Source organism: Felis catus, chromosome C1 (assembly GCF_018350175.1).
Source record: "Felis catus isolate Fca126 chromosome C1, F.catus_Fca126_mat1.0, whole genome shotgun sequence".
Lineage (NCBI taxonomy): Eukaryota > Metazoa > Chordata > Mammalia > Carnivora > Felidae > Felis > Felis catus.
Window position 1 is genome coordinate 141,786,193 of NC_058375.1, and position 23,247 is coordinate 141,809,439.

Consider the following 23,247-nt stretch of genomic DNA (forward strand, 5'->3'; position numbering starts at 1 on the left):
TTTCCTTAAGAAGGTGACCTGTGTATGTCCCTCTCTTCTGAGTATATCCCAGATCCCCCAGATTTGTAAGGGAATTTGAAAGCAGAAGACACCCGTGTCTTTGTCCCCAAATACAGCCTAGGGAAGTGGCAAGTGTCCTAGAGAAATCCTCCAGCCCTCCCACATTTCCATGACAAATGTGACATATGAGGAAAGTAGAAATGGCTAAGTGGACAGGGCTGAAAAAGCCAGAGTGGGATAAGAAAACCTCTGGATGTCTCCCCCACTCCAAGAGAGGTTTGGCACTACTGAAGAGAGGCCTTGCAGATGCATGTTGGGCAACACGGCTGTCATTTGCCAGACAAACTGACAGGAGAGAAGATCAAAGTTGTCCTTCTAGACTTCTGACTAGAGAGATGACAACCACGGACCAGTTCCCACCTCACCACCACTACTTCCTACTCACTGGCTTTCATTACTAGATTTAGACCCTGCTGTGCCGATGGGGGTGGTAAAATCCAGAATGGACTAAGCTTATTGTGAATTAAATTTTTGACTTAGTGCAACGTGAGATTACTCTGAATTAAATGTTATTTAATTTCTGATATCTACTGGAATAGAAACTCAAAATATAAATTAAATTATGAGGAGGGAGCATAGGGGAAGAAAATTAATTTTCCACCTACCCTTCTGATTTCTTAGCTGGGAGTCCTGTAATAAAAGACAGATTAACAAGAGAAAAACAAACAGAAGTTTATTAACATGAGATCTATGAGCAATACCAGGAAAAAATAAGTAATCCTCAAGGTGGCTTAGAATCCAGGATTAAGTACCATATTAATCGTGAAACAAGAGGAGGCATGTAGACATTTCAGGGAAAAGTAAATTATTTTTAGGAAAGATAAAGGAGTCCTTAGAAGAAAATAAAGGAGGTATGATGATAGTTTGTGACAAGGTCCATCTGGGTATGATGACAACTTCTAGTCTTCTCTCTTGTGACAAGAGTCAATCTTCCCTGGCTGATAAAACTCCCAGGGTGGGGATTTATGACAATTGGATTTCTTTTGGAAAACATATCTTTAGGCAGATAGTGGAGTTCAGAGAAAGCCTGTCCCTGCATTTGGTGTTTTTAGGGTACCCTCAGCTCAAAATAATCAATATACCATAGCAGCATATTTGACGTGGAAAGTGTTGAACTCCAACAGTCACAGTCTGGAGTGGCATAATCTGCTACCCTTTAGGGGAAAAGATGATATTTTCTTGTATATCTGACTTTGTAATCTAAGAAATACACATTAACCATAAATGATCCAAAACTAGACCAGAAGTATAAATTATAAGAAAATACCATCTGTGCTTTTTTTTTACTTTTGAAAGGAAATTTCAAACACTCACAAAAGTAGAACAAGTAGTATACTGAACCTCACTTCCAGCAATTAGCAAGATGTCAACCTTGTTTCATCTATTAACACACACAGATACACGCACTTGCTTTATTGTAGAATATTTTGTAATGAATTATAGGCATCGTATAATTTCATACAAAATTTTTCCATGTGTACATTTAATAGCATTTAAAAGGAGTTTTTTAGCATTACCAAGATACCATCATCACACCTAATAAAATTAACAACAGTTCCATAATATAATGTTTAGCGGCTGTTCAAATTTCCCTAGTTGTTCCACAAACATCTTTTTAATGCTGGTTTGTTTGAATCAGGATCCAAACAAGGTCCATAGATTGTATTTAGATAATAGGTCTCATAAGGCCCTTCTAATGCCTAACCGTTGACTCTTTAAAATTTGTGGTTTTTTGAATTTCAGGTACACACATAATCATGTCTGTGGACTGAGATGAGCACTAAATCCACAAGTTTACAAACTGATCTATATGTGGTCAAAGGTTGTGCTCAATCCAGCTGGAGGACAAAGAAGAATTCATCAGAAAGGGGTCTGGCTCCCTCTAGTGCTTTTTCAGATAGCAGCTGTCTCTGAACTCAAACCAAGTAAAAACAGAAAAATAATCTTGATGTAAATAGTTCCATACTGTAATCTTGTAGCCACGTATTTCTTAAAACATACTATCCAACAGTAAAAGGGGAATTATTTTCTTCATTTTAATAATTAAAGATAACAGTTATTGAATGCCAAGATCCTCATGATATTTCCTATCGTGGAGGATGTCATTGTCCATCACTCAAAGTAGCATTACCGTCATTTACTCTAGAATATCTTGCTGCTGTTTCCAAGATATCCCTATTGTTTTAATAGCCCCTTTATTTCAAACTACTACTGTTACATATCATTCAGTATTCTATTTGGGGGGTAGCCAGGCATTTCTCTAAAAGCAATTCGATGTCTCATAGTTGCTTTTGTCATTGCATAGAAGGATGAATAATAGAACAGAAGAGAGAGATAAAATGAAAGGAATACATATACACAGATTACAAAAATTCTTAAGACTAAGACATAGCACCAGGTTCCAAGAAAAGGGGGGCATAGACACTATTATATATAATCTATATATATTAAATTAATATATTTGAAAATAATAATTGATTATACAAAATGCTAGATTGGTATTCTAGAAAAGAAAGTGGGGCAAGAAAAGATATACCTAATTAAGCAAGACTTATTTGCCTTGAATGATTTTCACATCTATGAGTATATGGATATGCATGCATTTCCTGCCAAAATGTTAAGCTTTAAAGATATTTTTGCAATTTATATTCAAAAATCCTTATTGTTGTGTGACAGGCCATTTTTAAAAATGCACTCCTGAAAGAAGTAAAGCTGAATTAAAGTGAAAAGGAGGCAGGGAATAAATCGAATCCCACCCCATCTCTTAAATACTGGGTGAACACCCCCAAAGTCACTCATACAGAAATTCTCAGGGTAGCAGTAACTTAGTTATTTAACACTGGTCTCTTTTACATGTGAGAAATCTTTTCAGCTGTGTCAAAAGAATACCGAATGTAGCAAAACATTGCCACCTTTGAATTTTTCACTAAAAGCTAAGGTTCAACAACAAAATCCAATACACTTTTGATTAAACATGAATTCATTCTCCAGCCCTGCTCAAACCTGACTTGACTGTGGTCAGTGTTGATTTACTCCTTACTCCCCAATGAAGCCTCAGGTTTTATTCTACGAATGATATAAACAGGACCTACAGAGAACTGTTTTTAGTGTTCATATCACTCTCTATCAGAGTGACCTTGGCTACAACTGGACAGCTCAGAGCTTAGGAAATGTACCAGTGTCAGATTGTTTTATATTTGCAATTATATGTTGGAGGGATGAGAACTAGACAGTAGATATCCCCACTACAAATCACTCTGAAGCCAGAATGAGGAATCTTCCGCCTATCTGCGGCCAAAGGAGAGACACCACAGGAGTAGGGCTGGTGGAAGGCTGCCTAAGAGAGGCAAGGGTGAGCTGCACCATGACATCCCTGGATTATTAACCGCCGGCCTCTTCCCCGCCCCCCCCCCCCACATCCCCACCACCCTACCCCAGCTAGTGGCAGTGTGATAAAGAAGCCAGAGACCCCTTCTCGGTGCCAGCCCCCTAGAGAACAGCAAGAGAGACAGGGCCTTGGAAACTAGGCAGTCTACTAGTCCTTCCAGATCTCACAGAAAGAATTTCTTTTCTTTAGTTTTTTGTTTGTTTGTTTATTTATTTATTTATTTATTTATTTAGAGAGAGAGAGCGAGAGAGAAGGCAGGAAGGGGCATTGAGACAGAGAGAATACCAAGCAGGCTCCGGGTTGTCAGCGCAGAGCCCCCTTTGGGGCTCGAACTCATCAACAGTGAGATCATGACCCGAGCCTAAACCAAGAGACCATTAACGGAAGGAGGAGCCACCCAGGCGCCCCCGGAAGGACAATTTCTGGCTCCTTCTTCCTGGCATCTTGGGCATATCTGAGGGCAATGGCTGTATCTACAGTCAATTCTCATTACTCACGGTGGTTATGTCTTACAAAGTCGCTGCGAACACCGATTAGTTAGTAATATGGAGTCATCGCCCTGAGGGGAAAGAACAGGGTTGGATTCCCCCCAAGCCTCTGGTCACAACATTTTCCTCAACCTCTCAATACGTAACCTTGTTTTATGTGGGTTTCCGCTTCCAGACGCATTATTTAATGTCTACAGCTGATTCATTAACACTGAATTCGTGTCCAACAGCACTGTAACTCACGCCCGAATGAAGTTTATCAGCGCAGTATTTTCTCGGTAAAGCACGGCGCAGCCTTGCTCACTTAGACACGCCAGACAGGACTCCGGCACTGCCCCCCGGGCCACTCCCAACAGCAAAATCGCTCAGTAACGTGAAAAACATGGCACCGAACACCGCACAAAGGACACCTGTTTACAGCGAGAGTGCTGAAATAAGAAGTGTCACCCCCTGTTCCGGAACACGCGTGGGAACATGTTGGGAACAAGCTAGTCACGCCACTCAATTTTTTTTACCTTTTGTGCATGTCCGGGAATGGGGCTACAAATACATTTTATCGAGTGGGTAAATTCACAAACCCAGAATCCATCAAATAAGGACAATAGGCTGTATCTGTGAGGAGAGACCTCTGTCCCTCCGAGGTGCATCCCTAGGGGCTGACCTACCTTGGCATAAGCACCGGTGAGTACAACACGGGCAGAGAGAGTCTTCCTTCTTCACCTGCAGAAACGACTACCAGATTAGCGATAGTCTCTGGGCTGGAGCGCCAGGAGGATACAAACCCCGCGGGTTCCATTTAAAATGGAACCTGAGGCTACGAAAGGACGAATCTCACGCATGCGCCCTCAGGGAAACGGAACTGAAGTGAAACGGAACTGAAGTGAAACTGATTTCCCGCCAATGCCTGATTTACAGAAGACCAAGACTTCTCCCCTGACCAATGAGCAGACACGAAAAATCTCTCCCCATCCTCAAGCCAATACGAATACTGTTTGAGCTCTGGCTGCACTTCCTCCTTTCTGCACTCCTTGCCTATAAATGCAGCCCACCCAAATCCACAAGGGACTAGCCTGCAGCCTCCTTAAGCATGCGTTTCCCAAATTGCAATTCCTCCACCTTTCCTGAATAAACTCAATTTCTGGTCACTTGCGCTTGTCTCAGTTTACCTCTTTTTTTAGGGTGGCACACTGAAATGACACCAGTAGAGGCAATCCTCAACCAGGATGGGTTCCCGTGGTAAACTGAGCAGGCTTACCAGGTTTCTTTCCTTCACTCCTGACCTCTCTGCCGAGTAAGTATTCCTGGGGCTTTTAGAATTAGAGAAAGAGAGGACCCCAGGACTCACAGTTGATGAATTTGAACCCTGCATTGGACTCCGCACTGACTGTACAGGGCCGGCTTGGGATTCTCTCTCTCTCTCTCTCTCTCTCTCTCTCTCTCTCTCTCTCTCGCCCCTTTCCCACTCGCACTTTGTCTCTCTCTCAAAACAAATAAATAAACTTTAAAAAAACAATAATAATGATAGAAGTCATTCATTTAAATATTTAAAAAGAGTGTAATCTTACCTTACACCCAATGTGATACAATAGAATAGTTAAAAGGGTTTAAAGAAATTTCCTGTGTGGCATGGTTTACAACATACAGCTAACTGCAGAAGTACACCCCATCACACTCCTGTCCCCCTGCCACAGGAAAAAAAAAAAATGAAAAGAATACATATACACGATTACAAGGGTGGAAGCTGAAAGCTACAAGAATCTAATCTAACCCAATCTAAGTCATCCTGGAGGCAGAAAGCTACAAAGTCAAGTGTCTCTTAACATAAAGCCAGAGCTCAGCCCTGTTGGGGATCAAGAGGTAGAGTCACCTATTGTCACAGCCTGGACAAAAATCACTCCCTCTTCCCCCAGACATAAAAAAAAAAAAAAAAAAAAAAAAAAAAAAAAAAAAACCACATCAAGACATAATTCTGATATCCCCTCCCAAAATTATGCAGTGAAACAATGAACCCTGCTTCAGTTCGACTTCTGTACACATGGGGAGACCAGAGGGCATTCTCTTTTAGAAGAGATGTTTTATAACATCAAGCAGTATCTTCCTTACCATGCGCCTCCTATTATTAATAAAGGCCTGAAGCAAAAGCAAATGTAAAGAATACTGTTCAAATCATCTTACTGTAGCTACTCTGAACTATGACTCCTTCTCCCCTAAGAATGACAGGGAATGGTAAGAATGGCTCCTGTTTGCTGCAAGGGGCCAAGCCCCAGGCTAAGGACCTCGTCTTATTATCACAAAATCTTGTAAGGTCATAGTTTTTATTCCCTTTTTATAGATGTGGAAACTGAAGGCCCAAAGTTGCAAGTCAGCAAATAGTGTTCCTAAAATTTAACCTTAGATCTACAAAACTACAAAACCCATGCTCTCAGTCTCTTTGCTGTATGACTGCCACATAAGCAGTGTTCTTCCCACACACAGTGCTGCCCATGAATAAGGGATGCTTACTAGCTTTAGTAAAAAAAAGGAAAACAGGCTCAATCAGTTGAGCACCTGACACTTGTTTTTGGCTCAGGTCATGATTTCACAGTTCATGGGATCAAGCCCCGTATTGGGCTCTGTGCTGACAGCTTGGGATTCTGTCTCCCCCCTCTCTCTGCTCCTCCCCTGCTCATGCTCTCTCTCTTTCTCAAAATAAATAAACTTTTTAAAAAAAAAGGGAAAAGACATTTTCTCATTTGAAAATTAGACATTAAAAAAACAAAATATTAGTTAATATATGATGCAATACTAATCTTTTATGAGCATGAGTAGGCTATACCTATCAGAAAACACATGCTGTAAATAGATAAGAAAGAACATAAGATTAAATGTTGCAAGTAATTTCAAGGTAGGACAATTAACACCAGCCAGACAGCACAAGCCTCCCAGATATCACTAATCATTTTAGATACATTAATCTGATAGTGGCGTATAGGATGAACTGAGTGAGGGCATGGGGGTGGGCAGAGCGGAGCCAGGAAGGCAAGTTAGGAGAATATTGCACCAACTCAGATATGAGCTAATTACAGAAGTGGCACACAGAATGGAGAAGAGGAAGCAAATACAAGGGATGGTATGGAGATAGAACCCAAAATGCTTGGTCATTTACAGAATGAGAGAAGGAAATTGTGGGGTTTTCAGTCTAAGAGGCACCTTGCCAGGGAGAAAGGAGGCTAAGGTGTCTACTTTGGTTGACATTTTTTATAAACTTTTAACAGTTAACCCATAAACATCTACCTTCTTCTGGAGCAAATTGTTCTTCCCAATATTCACGCACATCCCTAGAAAATGCTACCCTTTTTACATTTTATTTTTTTATTACCTTCTTGAAATCACATATGATTTTAAATTGGTTTTTCCCACAACAACAAAAAAAGCCATTTTTATATTCTATATCCCTCTTCCCTCCCCCAACTGCTGGAAGACCCTATTCTTGAAGTTAATACTCTTATAATATCTGAATCAATAAAATATTTGTTAGACTAATTTCTTCCAGGATTAAATTTCATAAAAAATCAAAAGGAAGCATATTCTGCTCCTATTGCTTTTCTCAGTACTGCTAGAAATACATTAACTGCAGGACAGTCTTGACACACATACATAGGCTATATAGTATTTTCTGCTAGTTAAATATTTTAATATATCAAGCACTAATGGGTAGACTGTTTATAGACATTGAGAACCACCACTCCCCCCCGTCCCCATTGACCTCCAGATACAAGAGTAGACAAACCCAGCAAAACTTCACAACTGTGTAATTAAATCACAAGGGACTTTTTGTCTCACTGGTGAAACCCAGTCAGGAACTATGCAAATGGAAAGAACCATCCCAAGTACTTTTAGGGAACATGCTTAGTGCCTTCCTGCCAGGAACAATTACTGACCAACTTGCATGAGAAGAATATAAAAGGGAGGGATAACTTATTTGAGTTTCTCTTGCCAGAATTTCCTACATTGAAGGAAATCATACAAGTAGGAAATGAGGACACATTCTAAAGGGGTAAGAGATTAATGTTAGTATTATGATATTGGCAAGTGGGAATACTGTATAAAAAGAAAATTCTTAGACCAAGGAACACACATTTATAAGATACTTATTTTAGTACAAAACCCTGTATAAATTCTGGGTGGAGCACAAAAATTGTTCATACATATCATAAGTGTTCGTGGAATTTCTACTATGTGCCAGTACTGTTATAAACAGAGGATAAATAACACAGAAAAAGACAAAATTCCTGGCCTCACGGAGGCCAATAGTGGGAAAGGAAGATAAGAAACCAACTAACTAAATGTACTGTGAAATACTGTCACAAGAAAGGTGAGTGTAGAGTACACAACAGGGACCCCCACACAAAACCAACTGCAAGATTCAGAGGCTCTCCGGAACTTATTTGAAAAAAGCCTTGTGTATTAGTTTCTTAGAGCCGCCATAACAAATTACCACAAAGTTGGTGGCTTAAAACAACAGAAATTTATTCTTTCACAATTCTGGAGACTAGAGGTCTAAAACCATGGTGATGGCAAGATCGTGATCCATTTGAAGACTCTAGGGAAGAATTCTTCCTTGCCTCTTCCGGTTCTTGGTGGTTCCCAGACATCTTTGGCATTCCTTGGCTTATAGCTATATCAGTAACCTCCATTGTCACATGAACATTTCCTCTGTCTCCTCTGAGTCTCTGTGTCCTCTCTCTTTCTTATAAGGACAACAGATAAGGCCTCACTCCAATCCAGTAAGATATCATCTTATCTAATCACATCTATAAAGACCCTATTTCCAAATAAGGTTACATTCTGAGGTTCCAGATAGACACGAACTTTGACGAGATACTATTCAACCCAGTCAACCAGGCAAGAAGTGACATAACCCTGATCTAAGGTAGTGGAGAGAAGGGGAAGAAGTCTAAACAACTCTTGGTTTTCTAGCTTGAGTCACATGTTGGCTCCAGCCCTGAGATGAGACATTCTAAGCAGAGGGAGCTTTCCTTGGGGTGTTGGTACTATCAAGTTCTTAGAATAATAACTACTATTTTTGAATATGTATTACTTGCTATGATTCCTAAAAACTCACAATAATAGCTGGTAACACAGAAGTTAATGGGGTAAGGAAATTTCCCAGAGTCACTCAGTTTGGAAGAAGTGAAAAATGAGAGAGAAGGGGTCAGTGGAGAGTATAGAACAGAGCCCACAGGAGTTGAAAGGGTTTTTAATTTCATAGGCCAGTATTTATACCAGGAAATGGCCTTAGAGTAGTGAAATTTAGGCAGGAGAGTTACGTTTCTTAAACTACTGTCTTTGGGAACTCCATACATTGTCACCAACATGGCTTATATGAAGAAATTCACAAAGGAAATTGGACATTTGTATGTATGACTCTCTAATGACAAATCAAGGAAATCTTGTCCATCAGATAAAATTTGTAAACACTAAGCTGTCAATTAAAGTATTTTAAGTTATTCTAAAAAAAAAACAAAAAATCCCAAAAAACTAAGTTGTCAAAAGTCAGGCATCCCTAAACTTGGTGTTCATCTACCAAACCAAGTGCTGTTTTGCCCTCCCTCCTCATCCCTTTGGCTACCACCCATCCATCAGCTCTTTGCCTCTGGGAAGCTTCTTCTGACCCTTATTAAAGAAAATTACTCAAAACACAGTAATAAGGCAAAAAATAATTATGTGACCCTTTAATGCCTTGCTAGACATGCTCCAATAAGCCCACTCGTGGGTCATCTCTTTTGGGGAACGTAACTTTGTTTCACTTAATTATCGCAATTGATTAGGGCACTGACACTTTACAACTCTGTACAGTTAGAATTTTAACTTCAAAAAAAAACATGATAAAGTGTGATTATTTTTCTGGCTAGCAGAGAAAACAACCCCTAAATCACAGTTTTATAACACTATTGAACATTGATCAGCTTTCCCATTTAGCAATCTTTATTAACACGCTACTGATTTTTAAATTCTATTACTCATATTCTTTTTGAAACAGTATTGTCATTATGTTAGTTCACTCCTCAATAATAAGGCAAATAAAGCTTTGACACATGCTCACTATCTTTTTTATGAAAATTATGCTAATAACTTGAAAATTATTAACATATCCCAGGAAAGAATTGACACCCCCTCTACCCTATCCCAGCTACTTCTATAGCAAGCACTAAGGTAATGGCTTGTTTGCCTTCTCTGTCAGACCAAGCAATAACTTCTAAGAAATTAGTGAACATAGCTGTCTTACATCCCACTGTTGTCTCCAGAACCCCGTAAAAGGATTGTCCCAGAGGATGAGCTCAATAAGAATTCCTGAATGCTTCTCTTACCCAAGTACCTCCGAACATTTTCTCCCATTCTTCTCCTTTGTCCATCTGGATCTGAAGCTTCTGGATAATGGCTCCGTTCACTACTGCAGCCTCTCTGAAAAGTATCAGCTTATTATCTACTTAAATGATAGGTTTTCCCCCCCGTGGAAGACATACAACAGAGTTTAGGCCTGACAACGAGATGGAATTCACACCATCTGCCTGGGCATCACTAACCTTCAAAAATAAATTTTAATAAGTCACTACTACCACTTTGGGAAAAAAATGTCAGTTTTTATTAAAGATAGAAATTGGTTACACAAAGTAGCATATTATAAGGAAAGTGCTGTTAAACTAACTCTAAAATACACAGCAATATGTAAAAAACGTCTGAAATACATAATCTCCTCAAGCAGAAGATGCCATATCCATACTTGTCAATCAAAGTCTATCAGAATATGGAATGAGCATCATTTTTGTAACCCAGTTCTTTGTTTAAAGACTATTGGTGATTAGGCACACAGCCTCTCCTCTGCTGTCCTGCCTGCAGCTCCCTTGCTCACCCTTGCGGTGGATTCAATAAACTTCTATTTCCTTAAAAAAAAAAAGACTATTCTATTGATTTTAAATTTGTCATAGTAATGAAAGCTTCAGTAGGTATCTCATTAAACTCTGCCAGTTATCAATTTATTGACTCTGCTTTCAATTCATCCTATGTGCCTTCTCTGTGAAAATGGATCTGGGACCCTTAAGTATTTTTCCTCTGTAGCTGATAGGATGTTGTTTTCTCAGTAGAGGGCGCTGGAGAGACACTGCAGGACAAAAGTCTTGTTCCTACTCCAACTTGCTCAGCTGGCAGGCTATTAGGGATCCGGTTTTTCTGCAGAAGAAACTTCCCCCGATACCCAACGTCTGCGGCACGGGCAGCTTCTCCAACATCAGGTTCATGCAGCATGGACAGTTGCTCCGGTGTCCAGCCACCAGCACACAAGGCCTTCCCAGGCCCTATAAGTGCATGGTGGCCATTAGCATCCAGTGACTAGCAGGTTACCCCAGCTACTCTAACGCATTTTGTAATGGAATGTCTCTGGTGAGACACTTCCTCTGAACAGATTCCTCCAGCAACCCAGAGGATGGATTTCCAGCAAGATCCCCTGGCACAAACCCTCCAGCAAGGTCTCAGTCCTGGGATGGGGGGTGAGGGGGACTCTTCCATGGTGTTCTACCTAAACTCTTCTTAAATCTGCTATTCCTATGTTTTTTAGAGTTCTCTTTATTTCTTCCTAGCCAATTCCTCATTATTCCAATCCCCTATTATAATTAACAATTTTTTATATTAAACTTTCCCTTTTCATATTACTGTGTGCCTTCTCTCTCCTGACTGAACCCAGACTGAGACAAACTTCTAGGAGCAAAACAAAAATGAAGCACTTTTTAAATTTAAAGACATCTTATTGGGCACTTGATGTAAAGAGCAATTTCTCATTGACAAAAACAACAATGAAATATTGTATCTTAAAATATGGAAATACAGGGTGCCTGGGTGGTTCAGTCAGTTAAGCCTCCGACTCTTGATTTCATCTCAGGCCATGATCTCAAGGTTTATAAGTTTGAGTCCCACACTGGGTCCCAAGTAGGCTCTGACAGTGTAGAGTCAAAATAAATAAACTTAAAAATGATTTTTTTAAATAAAAGATGGAAATACTTGGGATTTATATGGCTAAGAAAAATGAAAACATAGAGAGAGATTTGTCTTGTGATTTTCTTTTGATCTAAACAGTTCACATCATCACAATCACATTTGTTTAACTTTGAGATGAGCAAGATACATTCTAAGAATTTGGGGTTGCAGGGAAAGTGAGATTTCTTCAAAGTTTAATGAGATTTTTTTTTCAAAGTTTTAAGACTTAGATATTATCTTTGTAGTCAGATAGGCCAAGTTTAACCCCATTCTTTGCCTGCTCGATAACTCCGGACAAATGTTTTAACTTCTCCAAATTCTAGGTTCTTCCCCTAGAACACGAGGATAGCAATGCCTACAATGAAGGATGGTTGTAAGGATTAAATGACTAATGTGTGTAAAGCTAGCATCATACACAGCATCGCCTCTGCTCAGTAAGGGAGAGTGACTGCCACTATCACTATTGCTGAGATTTTATTACCTAACTTTTTAGCCTTATTAATTTCATGATCTCTTTTTTAAGCAAGTATGTGTCAGAAGAAGATCCTATAATATCAATGTGCGTCTCATAAAAATTAATCAGAACCTTAGGGTACCTCAAACTTACTTGTTCACAGGCCGACTTAATCCTTCTTTTATCTCTATTCTCCTTTCCTTTCAAAAGAAGTGTCTCTTTTTTAAGCTCAAAGTGAAGAGCAAGTGAATATTCCTCAATAAGTGCTTTCACAAGCTTTGCATTGTTTGGGTGAGAACATTGTTGAGCATTTCTTATACAGATTGTGGTGATTTCACCATCCACTCTCTCTTGACAGAAAACATGACATTTTTTCAATGTGCTTTCATAAAATCTGCTCTTTTTCAGATAAAGGAATACATCTGTATCGAGAACAAGTGTTTCTCCGCTCCTAGTGGTCTCAGGTACTGAGGACCCGGGTGACTCTGAGGAGTTACTGCCTCTCTGGAGATCCCTTTTGGGGCCCTGGCTGTTCCACTTCTCCTCACTGATAAAATTCCTATTTTTTTCTAAAAGAGAACTTGCTTTTAATCGCAAAATTTCTTTAAGCCTCAGGATATCCAGAAATGACCCTTGCACAGAGACTCTTCCATTGGGTTCCAGAGGACTGAAGGATAAAGTTGGGATTTTCCTTGTCAGGTCCGTTACCAGACTTTCTAGAATGACTTGACTCCGAAAAACAGAAAGATCGAGGATAGCTTTTACAGAGCTGAAGACCTAAAATTAAACAGAGAGAAATGAAAACAGCACTGTCTAGGGGAGTGGACAACATAAACACATTTTTTCCTGCCACTTTCTCCATCTCTACAGCAGTTGCCCTAAACCAAACCCCGCCTGCCTAGCACAGACTAGTTTCTCGCACCACAGCAGGGATCTCACAACCCCATCAAGGCCATAATGTTCAATTTGGGATTCCCGGTCCCTCAGTGCATTTCCCAAAAAGAGCTAGTCAAATATGTTTTAGAGGCAGAATGTTATTTGAACCAAAGTCTTAAGCAAAATCCATACACTGTTATGAGGTACAGATACACAATGTTCTGGTTCTTCTCTATGGACAGGAGTTCCCCTGAAGAGTCCTCCAACTTAAGGTCATCAGATGACGGCCCAGAACCCTGCGTTTCTCAGTGAATAGTTTCAGACCAATGAATTTTAACTTTTTCCTCTTAATTCTACCTTTCCTGCCTCTTTGAAGCTCCTTTTTAATGTTCATCCTACTTTTTTTTCTTCCTGAAAGTAAGTCTTTAGGTATCTACCTGACATCCTCCATATAAGCATAAAAACTCTGTGTCACTTTGAAAGCATCAAAAGGCACACATAGGAACATGAAACAGATGAGGCAATAAGCCAAAAATTTCAAGACACAGGCTTGGCGTTTAGCACTCAGGTTAGCAAGTTGGCATTTCCTTTTGTAGGAGTCGTGAGATGAGAGTGCTCTGTGTCTCCTGTGTAGGGAACACACAGAAGAAACAGGATCCAGGACTGTAGGCATCACACCTTACCTTTTCACCAAAATGGGAGACTGTAAATTGAGCAGCTCCAACCTTTTCTGCCTGACAGTGTTTCTGTTTTCTGCTGACATTCTTTGCACCTAAGTGGAAACACTGCCATCAGAAGTGTTTGCAGCCTGACACACTAATAATTAATTATTAATAATAGAAATGTTCAACTCTATTATTCAACATGCCTAAGATTTTTTTTCATTTTCCTCTAAATTCAACACTTAGGTTTCCCTTCGACTTTAACAGATTAAAGTTGATTTCATGTGTACATTTGATCCTAATCATATTTTTAAAACCACACAAGTGTGTGTGTGTATATATATATATATATATATATATATATATATGTGTGTGTGTGTATATATGAATGTATATATGAATAGAAAACAAAAACCTAAAAGTAAATCTTCCCTCTATTAATTATGGCCATAAGGAGACTTCACCTTCTTAAATTCAGAATACCACACTGTCTTTGTTCTCCTCTAATTCATGGTCTCCTTTGCTAATTCTCCTTCTCTTCTCATTCTCTAGATGTTAGCATGCCCCAGGCCTCAGGACTTATACCTCTTTGCAAACATACACCCAACCCCAGACTTATCTCAACAATCCCACCACTTTAGATACTATCACTAAATGCATCATTTCTGGGGCACCTGGGTGGCTCAGCTGGTTGAGCATCTGACTTCGGCTCAGGTCACGATCTCACGGTTTGTGAGTTCAAGCCCCACGTCAGGCTCTGTGTTGACAGCTCAGAGCCGGGATCCTGCTTCAGATTGCGTGTCTCCCTCTCTCTCTGCCCCTCCCCCACTCATGTTTTCTCTCTCTCTCTCTCTCTCTCTCTCTCTCTCTCTCTGTCTCAAAAATAAATAAACATTTAAAAAAGATTTTTTTAATGCATCATTTCCAAATTCTCTTTGGCCTCCACTTTCATCTGCCAGTGGAAATCTCTACTTTATTATCCTAATAAACATCTCAATGACCAAAATTCAAATCTTGATAACTATTCCCCTTCCAAAAGTACTCTTCCTCCAGTGTTCCACATCTCAGAAAATGACACCTAATCCATCAGCAAATCCTGAATGGCCACCAGTTCCCAGTCAACAGCCCTGTTACCACCCTAGTCAAAACCAGAGATGACCAGGAACTCGTGCTCTCCACGTGGCTGCCAGAGCCACCACCGAAGAAAGGGCAGTCACATTTCATCAGTCATCTGCTCAAAACCCACCGATGGTTTTCCATCTCACCCAGAATAAAATCCAGACACCTTGCCTTGACCTATAGGCTGTTTAACATAATCTGGTCCCCAGCTACCCATCTAACCACATCTCCTTTTCCTCTCTCCCTTGCTCACCCCGCTCCAGCCACTCAGGCTGCCTTGCTGTCTTTAAAATGCCCAGCATGCTACCCTCTCAGAAAATGTTTCCTAGTCCTTCCCTTAGCCTAGAATGTTCTTCCCCCTTATCTGCATGAGTCATTCCATTATTTCATTCAGGTCTCTGCTCAAATGTCACCTAAAGAGTACTTCCCCACCCACTCAATCTAATAAAGCAGTACTCTCCATCACATTGTATCCCTTTATTCTGTTTTATATTTTTCATAGCACTCATTACATGTTAATATATACAAATAAATGTATAAGCATAAAGATAAATATATAATGTATAAATATATAAATTAATCAAGCACCCAACATATTATATATTCATTTATTTGCTAGTTTATTATCTGTCCACCTGCATGGATGTAGGTTTCATGAAAGAAAACATTTTGCCTGCTTCACTCATTGCCGTATCCTGAAGGCCTAGAATGGTGCCAGGTAAATAATAAGCAGTCAAAAATATTTGTGAACAAATCAATGAATGAGCCTTCCCTTTCTCTCTTTGGTTCAATGTTACCAGTTGAACGTTTAAAATATTAACTTCCAAAAACACAACAATCCCCTGAAAGAAATAATAAGGAGCCCTTCACATGCTCCCTACCATAACATCCCCATTGAGAAGGAATGACTTAACTATGGTGACAGGTAAAGGTGCTATAATCTATAGTCTTAGGTTTCTCTCTAGGACCTATCTTCCCTCAGGAAAAGCAAGTTCTCTTCTGCTTCTAACCCCATATAGTATTTTACCTCCAAGACGCTGGCATGGAGACTCATCTTTCTTCAGCAATATATTTTGCCAGTTACTAAGCTGTAAAGAAGGCTGCCCCTCTCCATGAGGCTGGAGAGATGAATATCCCCTGCAGATCCAACCTCCTCACCTATGTCAGGGATGGGATAGGAACAGAATGGCTCAATCTGATCTCAGATCCAAGCTATTCATCCAATCCAACTTTACCGGTGATAAAGGTGATGCTATATTAGAATATCTTTTTGTAGGTTTGAACAAAGAGAAGCTAATGGTATGATTATATTGCTGAAGCCACTTGAAAATTCAGAGTTATCATATTTGTGAGATTATAGATTCTTGGGGGCTTCATTTTTTTTTCTGTATTTTACAAGTTTTCTACAATAAAATGTATCACTTTCATCCCAAGATCCAGACAGATTCTAAATATAGAAAGAAGTCTTCAAGAATTTGGCAGTTGCTAACAACTTTATCATGAGCCATTTTCACATGCATTCTTGTTAACACAATATTGTACCAATATATTCAGAATAGAATAATATTTTCAAAATGCTACTTTAAACTCTACCAATCCCATGAATCATTTTAATGAAATTCAATTCTTGATTTCATTACAGAAGTATTTCTAAAATTACAAAATTTGATTTGGAAATACCTTTTTTCTCTTTGAATGTCACATTTGCAACTCCCCTGCCCCTGATTCTTGTTGGATATATCACATGTTCAACAACTCCGCCTTTATTCTTAATATCTTGAAAGTGAGTCTTCACTACTGTGGTCAGTAATTGATCATTAAAAAGGCCAACCGGATGACCAGCAACTTCAACCATTCTTTCAGAAGCTTTGGAGTCCTTGCCTTTCAAAACTGATGCCTGTAAGAACAATAGTAGGATACTCTTTAAATACAAAAATAAGATTCTCCTTAATATAGCCATCATCACACACCAGTGGAAGAGAGGATATTTTATTCAATAAAGGTGCTAGTATAGCTGATCAGACACTTGAAAAAAAAAAAAAAGGACAGATCCTTGCCTCACGTCATATACCAACATAAACCCCACATGAATTTGAGGGGTACAGTGTAAAAAGTGAACTCAATTTTTTTTTATAAATGGAAAACATTAGTTAATATTTGCCTGATTTTAGAAAGGCCTAAAAGTAATAGCAGTCACAAAGGAAGAGATCAAGAAATACACATTGTAAAAATTTAAGTTTGAAAACAAGTCAAGCCAACCACAAAATATGGTAGTTTGGAGATGGCTAGATGTTTTCTTTATATATATAATGTATATATATTATATATATTATATATATTTATATTTATATTATATATATTGTATATTTATAAATTTATAAGTAAATTTATATTTATATATGTATATATTATATTTATATTATACATTATATATTTTTATATATTTATATATTATAATTATATATTTATTATATATAATTTATATATGTATAGTATTTATACATTATATATTATATATTTATATATTTATATATATATATACAATATATATATTATTTATCACCACATTGGTTTCCATACAATACTCAGTGCTCATCCCAACAGGTGCCCTCCTCAATGCCCATCACCCACTTCTCCCCCTCCTACCCCCTATCAACCCTCAGTTTATTCTCAGTTTTTAAGAGTTTCTTATGGTTTGCCTCCTTCCCTCTCTGTAACTTTCTTTACCCCTTCCTCTCCCCCATGGTCTTCTGTCAAGTTTCTTAGGATCCACACATGAGTGAAAACATATGGCATCTGTCTTTCTCTGCCTAACTTATTTCAATTAACATAATCCTCTCCAGTTCCATCCACGTTGCTACAAATGGCCAGATTTCATTCTTTCTCATTGCCAAGTAGTATTCCATTGTGTATATAAACCACATCTTCTTTATCCATTCGTCAGTTGATGGACATTTAGGCTCTTTCCATAATTTGGCTATTGTTGAAAGTGCTGCTATAAGCATTGGGATACAAATGCCTCTGCGCATCAGCATTCCTGTATCCCTTGGGTAAATTCCTAGCAATGCTATTGCTGGGTCATAAGGTAGATCTATTTTTAATTTTGTGAGGAACTTCCACACTGTTTTCCAGAGCAGCTGCACAAGTTTGCATTCCCACCAACAGTGCAAGAGGGTTCCCGTTTCTCCACATCCTCTCCAGCATCTATAGTCTCCTGATTTGTTCATTTTAGCCACTCTGACCGGTGTGAGGTGATATTTCAGTGTGGTTTTGATTTGTATTTCCCTGATGAGGAGTGACGTTGAGCATGTTTTCATGTGTCTGTTGGCCATCTGGATGTCTTCTTTAGAAAAGTGTCTATTTGTGTCTGGCTAGATGTTTTCTCAATTGTACAGTCCAAAGCACATAACCCACTACGAAACACATCCCCTACTTTTTTTGGTCAGAATTAGAAAAAAAGGGCCCCATAAAAAAAAATAAATAAAACCCTAGCCATAACGGTGGGGCTGCAATGAAGTAAATCCTGCCTTCAGGCACGTACGTGAGATAGAATTCAACAACTAAGAGCATATGCTATTGAAGACCCTGCCACTATGCTGAGCACAGAGCACCAACTGCAAGTAGACCCTTCCCTGAGCTCACTCTCTTCTAACTTCTTACATTATTCAGGTAAAGGGCTTCGGTTTCAATGTTTTGATTTGTTCCCCAGCCCATTTAGGGAAGTGGGCCTATCAGCTGTTCTCAGTGCTTACATAGGTAGTCCAGCCTGATTATAACACAGCTCAGACTTAATCTATCCTAAATTACCTCCAGGGAAGACAGGATATCTCATAAGGCTAACAGATCACAAAGATGTGTCGGGCTGTCAGTTCAGAGGACTCTGTACTCAGAATAGGATTTCGCTGGGTGTAAGCTAGCTATTTCTGACCTCCGGTCAAGAAGACAGTCTAAGTACACAGCATCCTGTCCATCCCAACAGCAAGTAAAACAATAAAAGTAAAGAATAAGAATAAAAAGGAGAATAAGCCCAGTTGACACATTTCTGGAAGACTGAAAATATACAGAAGTATGAGAAGGATAAGAGAGAGAAAAGGATCTAACCCTGAAAAAGGAAAGGGGGTTTCACGGGAAAGGTGACAACTGAAATGAAAAAGGGACCAAAACCAGAAAGATTAGTTGAAAAACTAGTGGCAAAACAACTTCTCCAGTTGTCTCTCCACATTCCTTACCCTCCCTGCATACACACACACACACACACACACACACACACACACACACGAGGATAGTGAAGGCAGCTGGGTGACAACCTTCAGCTGGGGTGGAAGGGGGGCCGGGGCAGATGACTTAAAGATTATTTTACCTTAAAAAAATAGCTAAATGAACACTTAGGGAGAATCTGACCTGCTAGTATGGGTGCTGGCACCTATAGCAAGTCTCCACTGCTTTCTGGCATTTGAAGGGACTCCAACCTAAAGATCATAAGCAAACTGAAGTGTGGCACGATTTGAATTAATTTATACAGTACCAAAAATTGCCAGTCCAGTTGACACTGCTGATGGGAACATTTGCCTGTCAAGTGGAAAAGGAAAAATACACATGACATTGGACTAAAAGGAGAAAAAGTAATCACAGCACGGTACTAGGCGCGGCTATAAACAGTATTTACTATTTGCATAATAATGTAAAAACTCCTATTGGTTTTTAAACCAACTTTAGACTAATTTTGTTAAGTCTCTGAAATACTAAGATTTAAGTATGACTACAGAATAAAATGGAAACATTCAACCCTGCCAATTTAAGAATAAAGACTGAACTAACAGAAGTTGAGAAAAAAATAATCTCCTCTTACACTACTGAAAAGCAGGTCATTCTATCAAAATTTTAAGAATATTATGGAAGCTACAAAAATATGCCATAGGAAATTTTTAAATAATATTAAAACTTTCAAACTTGGAAGGTAGGAAAAGGCAGATATTACTTAAGTGAAATCCTCATGTATCATAGTAGGAATTCAACAGAAAATGATGAAAGTCAATGATGCCTGCCCCAGGATATGTACTCTCTCAGCATCTCTTTGGTATTTCAGCTAGTAGTTGTCAAAATCAGGTGGCAAGGGGCGCCTGGGTGGTTCAGTCAGTTAAGAGTCCAACTTCAGCTCAGGTCATGATCTCATGGCTTGTGAGTTAGAGCCCCACATCCGGCTCCATGCTGACAGCTCAGAGCCTGGAGCCTGCTTTGGATTCTAGGTCTCTCTCTCTCTGCCCCTCCCCCACTCATGCTCTGCCTCTCTCTTCTCTTTCTCTCTCTCTCTCTCTCTCAAAAATAAATAATAAACATTTTTTTACAAAGTGTTGAGTAGTATGTTGCATGGTACTTAAAAATCATCTGTGTGTTCTAGTAATTCTTTCGTTAGGTGTTGATTCTTTCACTTGGTGATATTTGCACTTCATTTTATGGCATTTACGTTTTCTCAAAAAATTGGTGGATTTCGGTTGTAAATAATTAATTAATTAAAAAACTAAAAATAAAAAAAAAGTGTTAAAATCAGGTGGCAAAAATGCACCTGATGAAAAAGTGTTTTTAAGTTCACAGTGTACACTGAATTTCTTAGACTATAAAGTGTCTTGTCAATTAACAAATACAGTAATACAACTACAGTTAATATAATACAGTAATACAAAATACAGTTTATCAGTTAACAAATACAGTAATAACTAAGCATGTGTTCTATGTCTGGCAATATAATGGGTACCATAGATGACACATACAAAGAAATAAAACATACCCCGTGCCCTAAAATTTGGTTCCCCCATAAAAAATTTACTGAGCTTTATTATGTGGGGATAGCCTTGGATAGGCCTTAGGATTACCAATATTTAAAATAAAGGCCTCTACCTTATGGATGAGAGAGGGATGAGAGAGAAAGGCAGACACATAAACACATCATTTCAACAGAGCTTGGTAGGCACACAAAAGGAGACATATTTCTCTACACAGGAAAACAGACGATTTGAGAAGGATACAAGACCATCCAAAATAAAATGCTAAAATATACAATAGATACCATCCAGGATTAGGAAGCAAGATTGACTCTGGCTAAAGCAGTCAAAGAAAGCTTCATGAAAGAAAAGCCTTGAAGGCTGAGGTCAAATTTTAATTAATGGTCAAATGTAATTTAAAAATGCAAAAGAAGAGTTCACAACAATAGCAAAGGGACAGAGGAATAGGAGACGAAAATGGCTCATGTTGAGACATATAAAACAAAGTGTCTCCTAAAAATGAAACTCATAATAATCTATCAAGTATTTGTTACAAAAGATACTTCCAATGGAGGAAAACATCGTTTCTTCAAATATTCACAGCTAGATTGCATAGGAAATAGTAAAAATATATGTGTTCCTCCATCCTAGTCCCAACTGGTATGATATAATTATCCCAAAATAGTTCTTCCTAGCAGAGGAAAAAGAAACGACAAGAGATTTTTCAGGAATTCTACTTCACAGGAGATTTGTCTGTATACAACATCTGGCTCTAATGGTCCACACCAACCTCAATGGTTAAATGGCTAGTAAATTAGCTTCCTTTTTGCTTTTCATCAACGTCAAAGAAAAACTTTCAATAAATTTTAATTCAGGAAATCTTACTCCACCTGTGCCCTCATCAATACTAACACCATTATTTCTTTATTCAAGTGTCTGCATTTAATTTATCCTTGAAATTAAAGGAACTTCTCCCTGACAGCTATTAACCTCTTCTATCCAGCAATAAGAAAAAGAGATGTCTTGAAAATAGCTCTTGCAACAGTCACCACAGAGATACAGGATTTTGAAGCAAGACCAGCATTTTGGCCAAGAGCTATTAAGGTGATGACATTTTCCAGTATCAATGATATATTTTAAGACACTTCCAACCATAGTGTCAGAAAGCCAGAAGATATAAAGAAAAACTGTTAGTTTTGTTTTTGTAAGTAAGGCACTAGACAGAAATAATTAGATTCATTCCTTGCATCCATGTATATTTCTTTTTTAAAAAAAAATCAGTTATTTTCATTGACGTTGCCTTTACTGGTACCAATAAACAAAATCATACTGGAATCTAGCAACTGCTTTGGCATTTCCGGGACCCTAATAACTAAAGGCCCTGCCACTGCCTTCAAGCGCCTGATGGAAAGAACACAGAAGGCTCAATCTTGAACTTGCTAACTGTTCTTGCTAGCCAGCACAGATGGCGAAAACACAGAGCCCTTTGTGCCTGGAAAAAGAACTAAGGCCACCAGAGAGAATTCTCACTAATGCAGACAAGACATCAGGATGCCTTCCCAACTTGAGTCCTTGGCTCGAATCCTTCTTGCTGGCCCTTTTCAAAAGGAAACAGCGGCCTCTATTTCTGGGTAATTTTCTCCGCTCTTGTTCCCCAAGGAGTGGGAGGAGTGGGAGGCAACAGTTAAGCCCAAACACAGCCTGCGAAACTACTCCTCGACGAGACAGCTGTGTCCCTGACTACGAGACACTGGGTGAGGGAGGCGGCCGTGGCGTTCTGTCCCTTTGGAGTTGTGCCTGTCTCGCACAGCCTGCTATGAATTTCAAGCGCGCGCGACACTGCCACAGGAGCAGGTGCAGAAAAGTCAGGGCAAGGTTTGCCGGAGGGTTGGCCTCCGCGGCAGGTGGCTCTCCGCCAGCACCGGGCCTCCCCGCGCGCCGCGGGCGACAGCCTCTCACCCCCGCCCGCCCGGCTCCGCGCGCTCCTGTGGGACCGTGATAACGGGACGGGAAAGACCCTGACTGGTAAAAGCCAGAAGAAAAGTAACTTGCCATGGCGGAGAAGAGACGCGCCTTCCGCTGCCTGCAGGGCCCAAATCTAGCGGAGCACAGGCCACAAGGCTGGCCGGAAGAAGGTTTTGCTTTCAGTTCTTTGTTGACGCTAGCCTGGAGACGATGTGAAAAAAAAAAAAAAAACAAAAAACTGCCCCTCCACCGCATCCCGCTGCTCTGCCCCTCTTGGCCTCCGGGTGAAGCTCAGAGCTGGGATGGCGGCTGCCTCTGTAGTCCCATAACTTTTGAAACCACGCTGGAGAGGGGCCAGAAGAAATCCCCGGCAGTACTCCGGGGCTTCTCCCGCTGCTGTGTCTGTCCCGCGCTCAGTGGAATCTGGACCGTCCTTTCTGCGCCCCCACTCGTGGGACTCTTCACC

General features: G+C 39.6%; 1 protein-coding gene across 2 annotated transcripts; it reads right to left on the reverse strand.

Annotated features, from left to right (window-relative positions):
• Nucleotides 1-12,013: 12,013 nt before the first annotated feature.
• Nucleotides 12,014-23,036, reverse strand: RBM43 (RNA binding motif protein 43). 2 transcript variants are annotated; one of them, XM_011285285.4, is made up of 4 exons: nucleotides 22,869-23,036; nucleotides 16,738-16,954; nucleotides 13,960-14,048; nucleotides 12,014-13,177 (listed from the first exon to the last, which is right to left on the reverse strand). In XM_011285285.4, exons 1-4 carry the CDS (start codon nucleotides 23,034-23,036, stop codon nucleotides 12,428-12,430), a joined length of 1,224 nt encoding a protein of 407 aa, XP_011283587.2. In that variant the 3' UTR covers nucleotides 12,014-12,427. The 2 variants fall into 2 exon arrangements, with proteins under 2 accessions (XP_011283587.2, XP_019693657.2); XM_019838098.3 differs by lacking the exon at nucleotides 22,869-23,036 and adding an exon at nucleotides 19,459-20,253.
• Nucleotides 23,037-23,247: the final 211 nt, after the last annotated feature.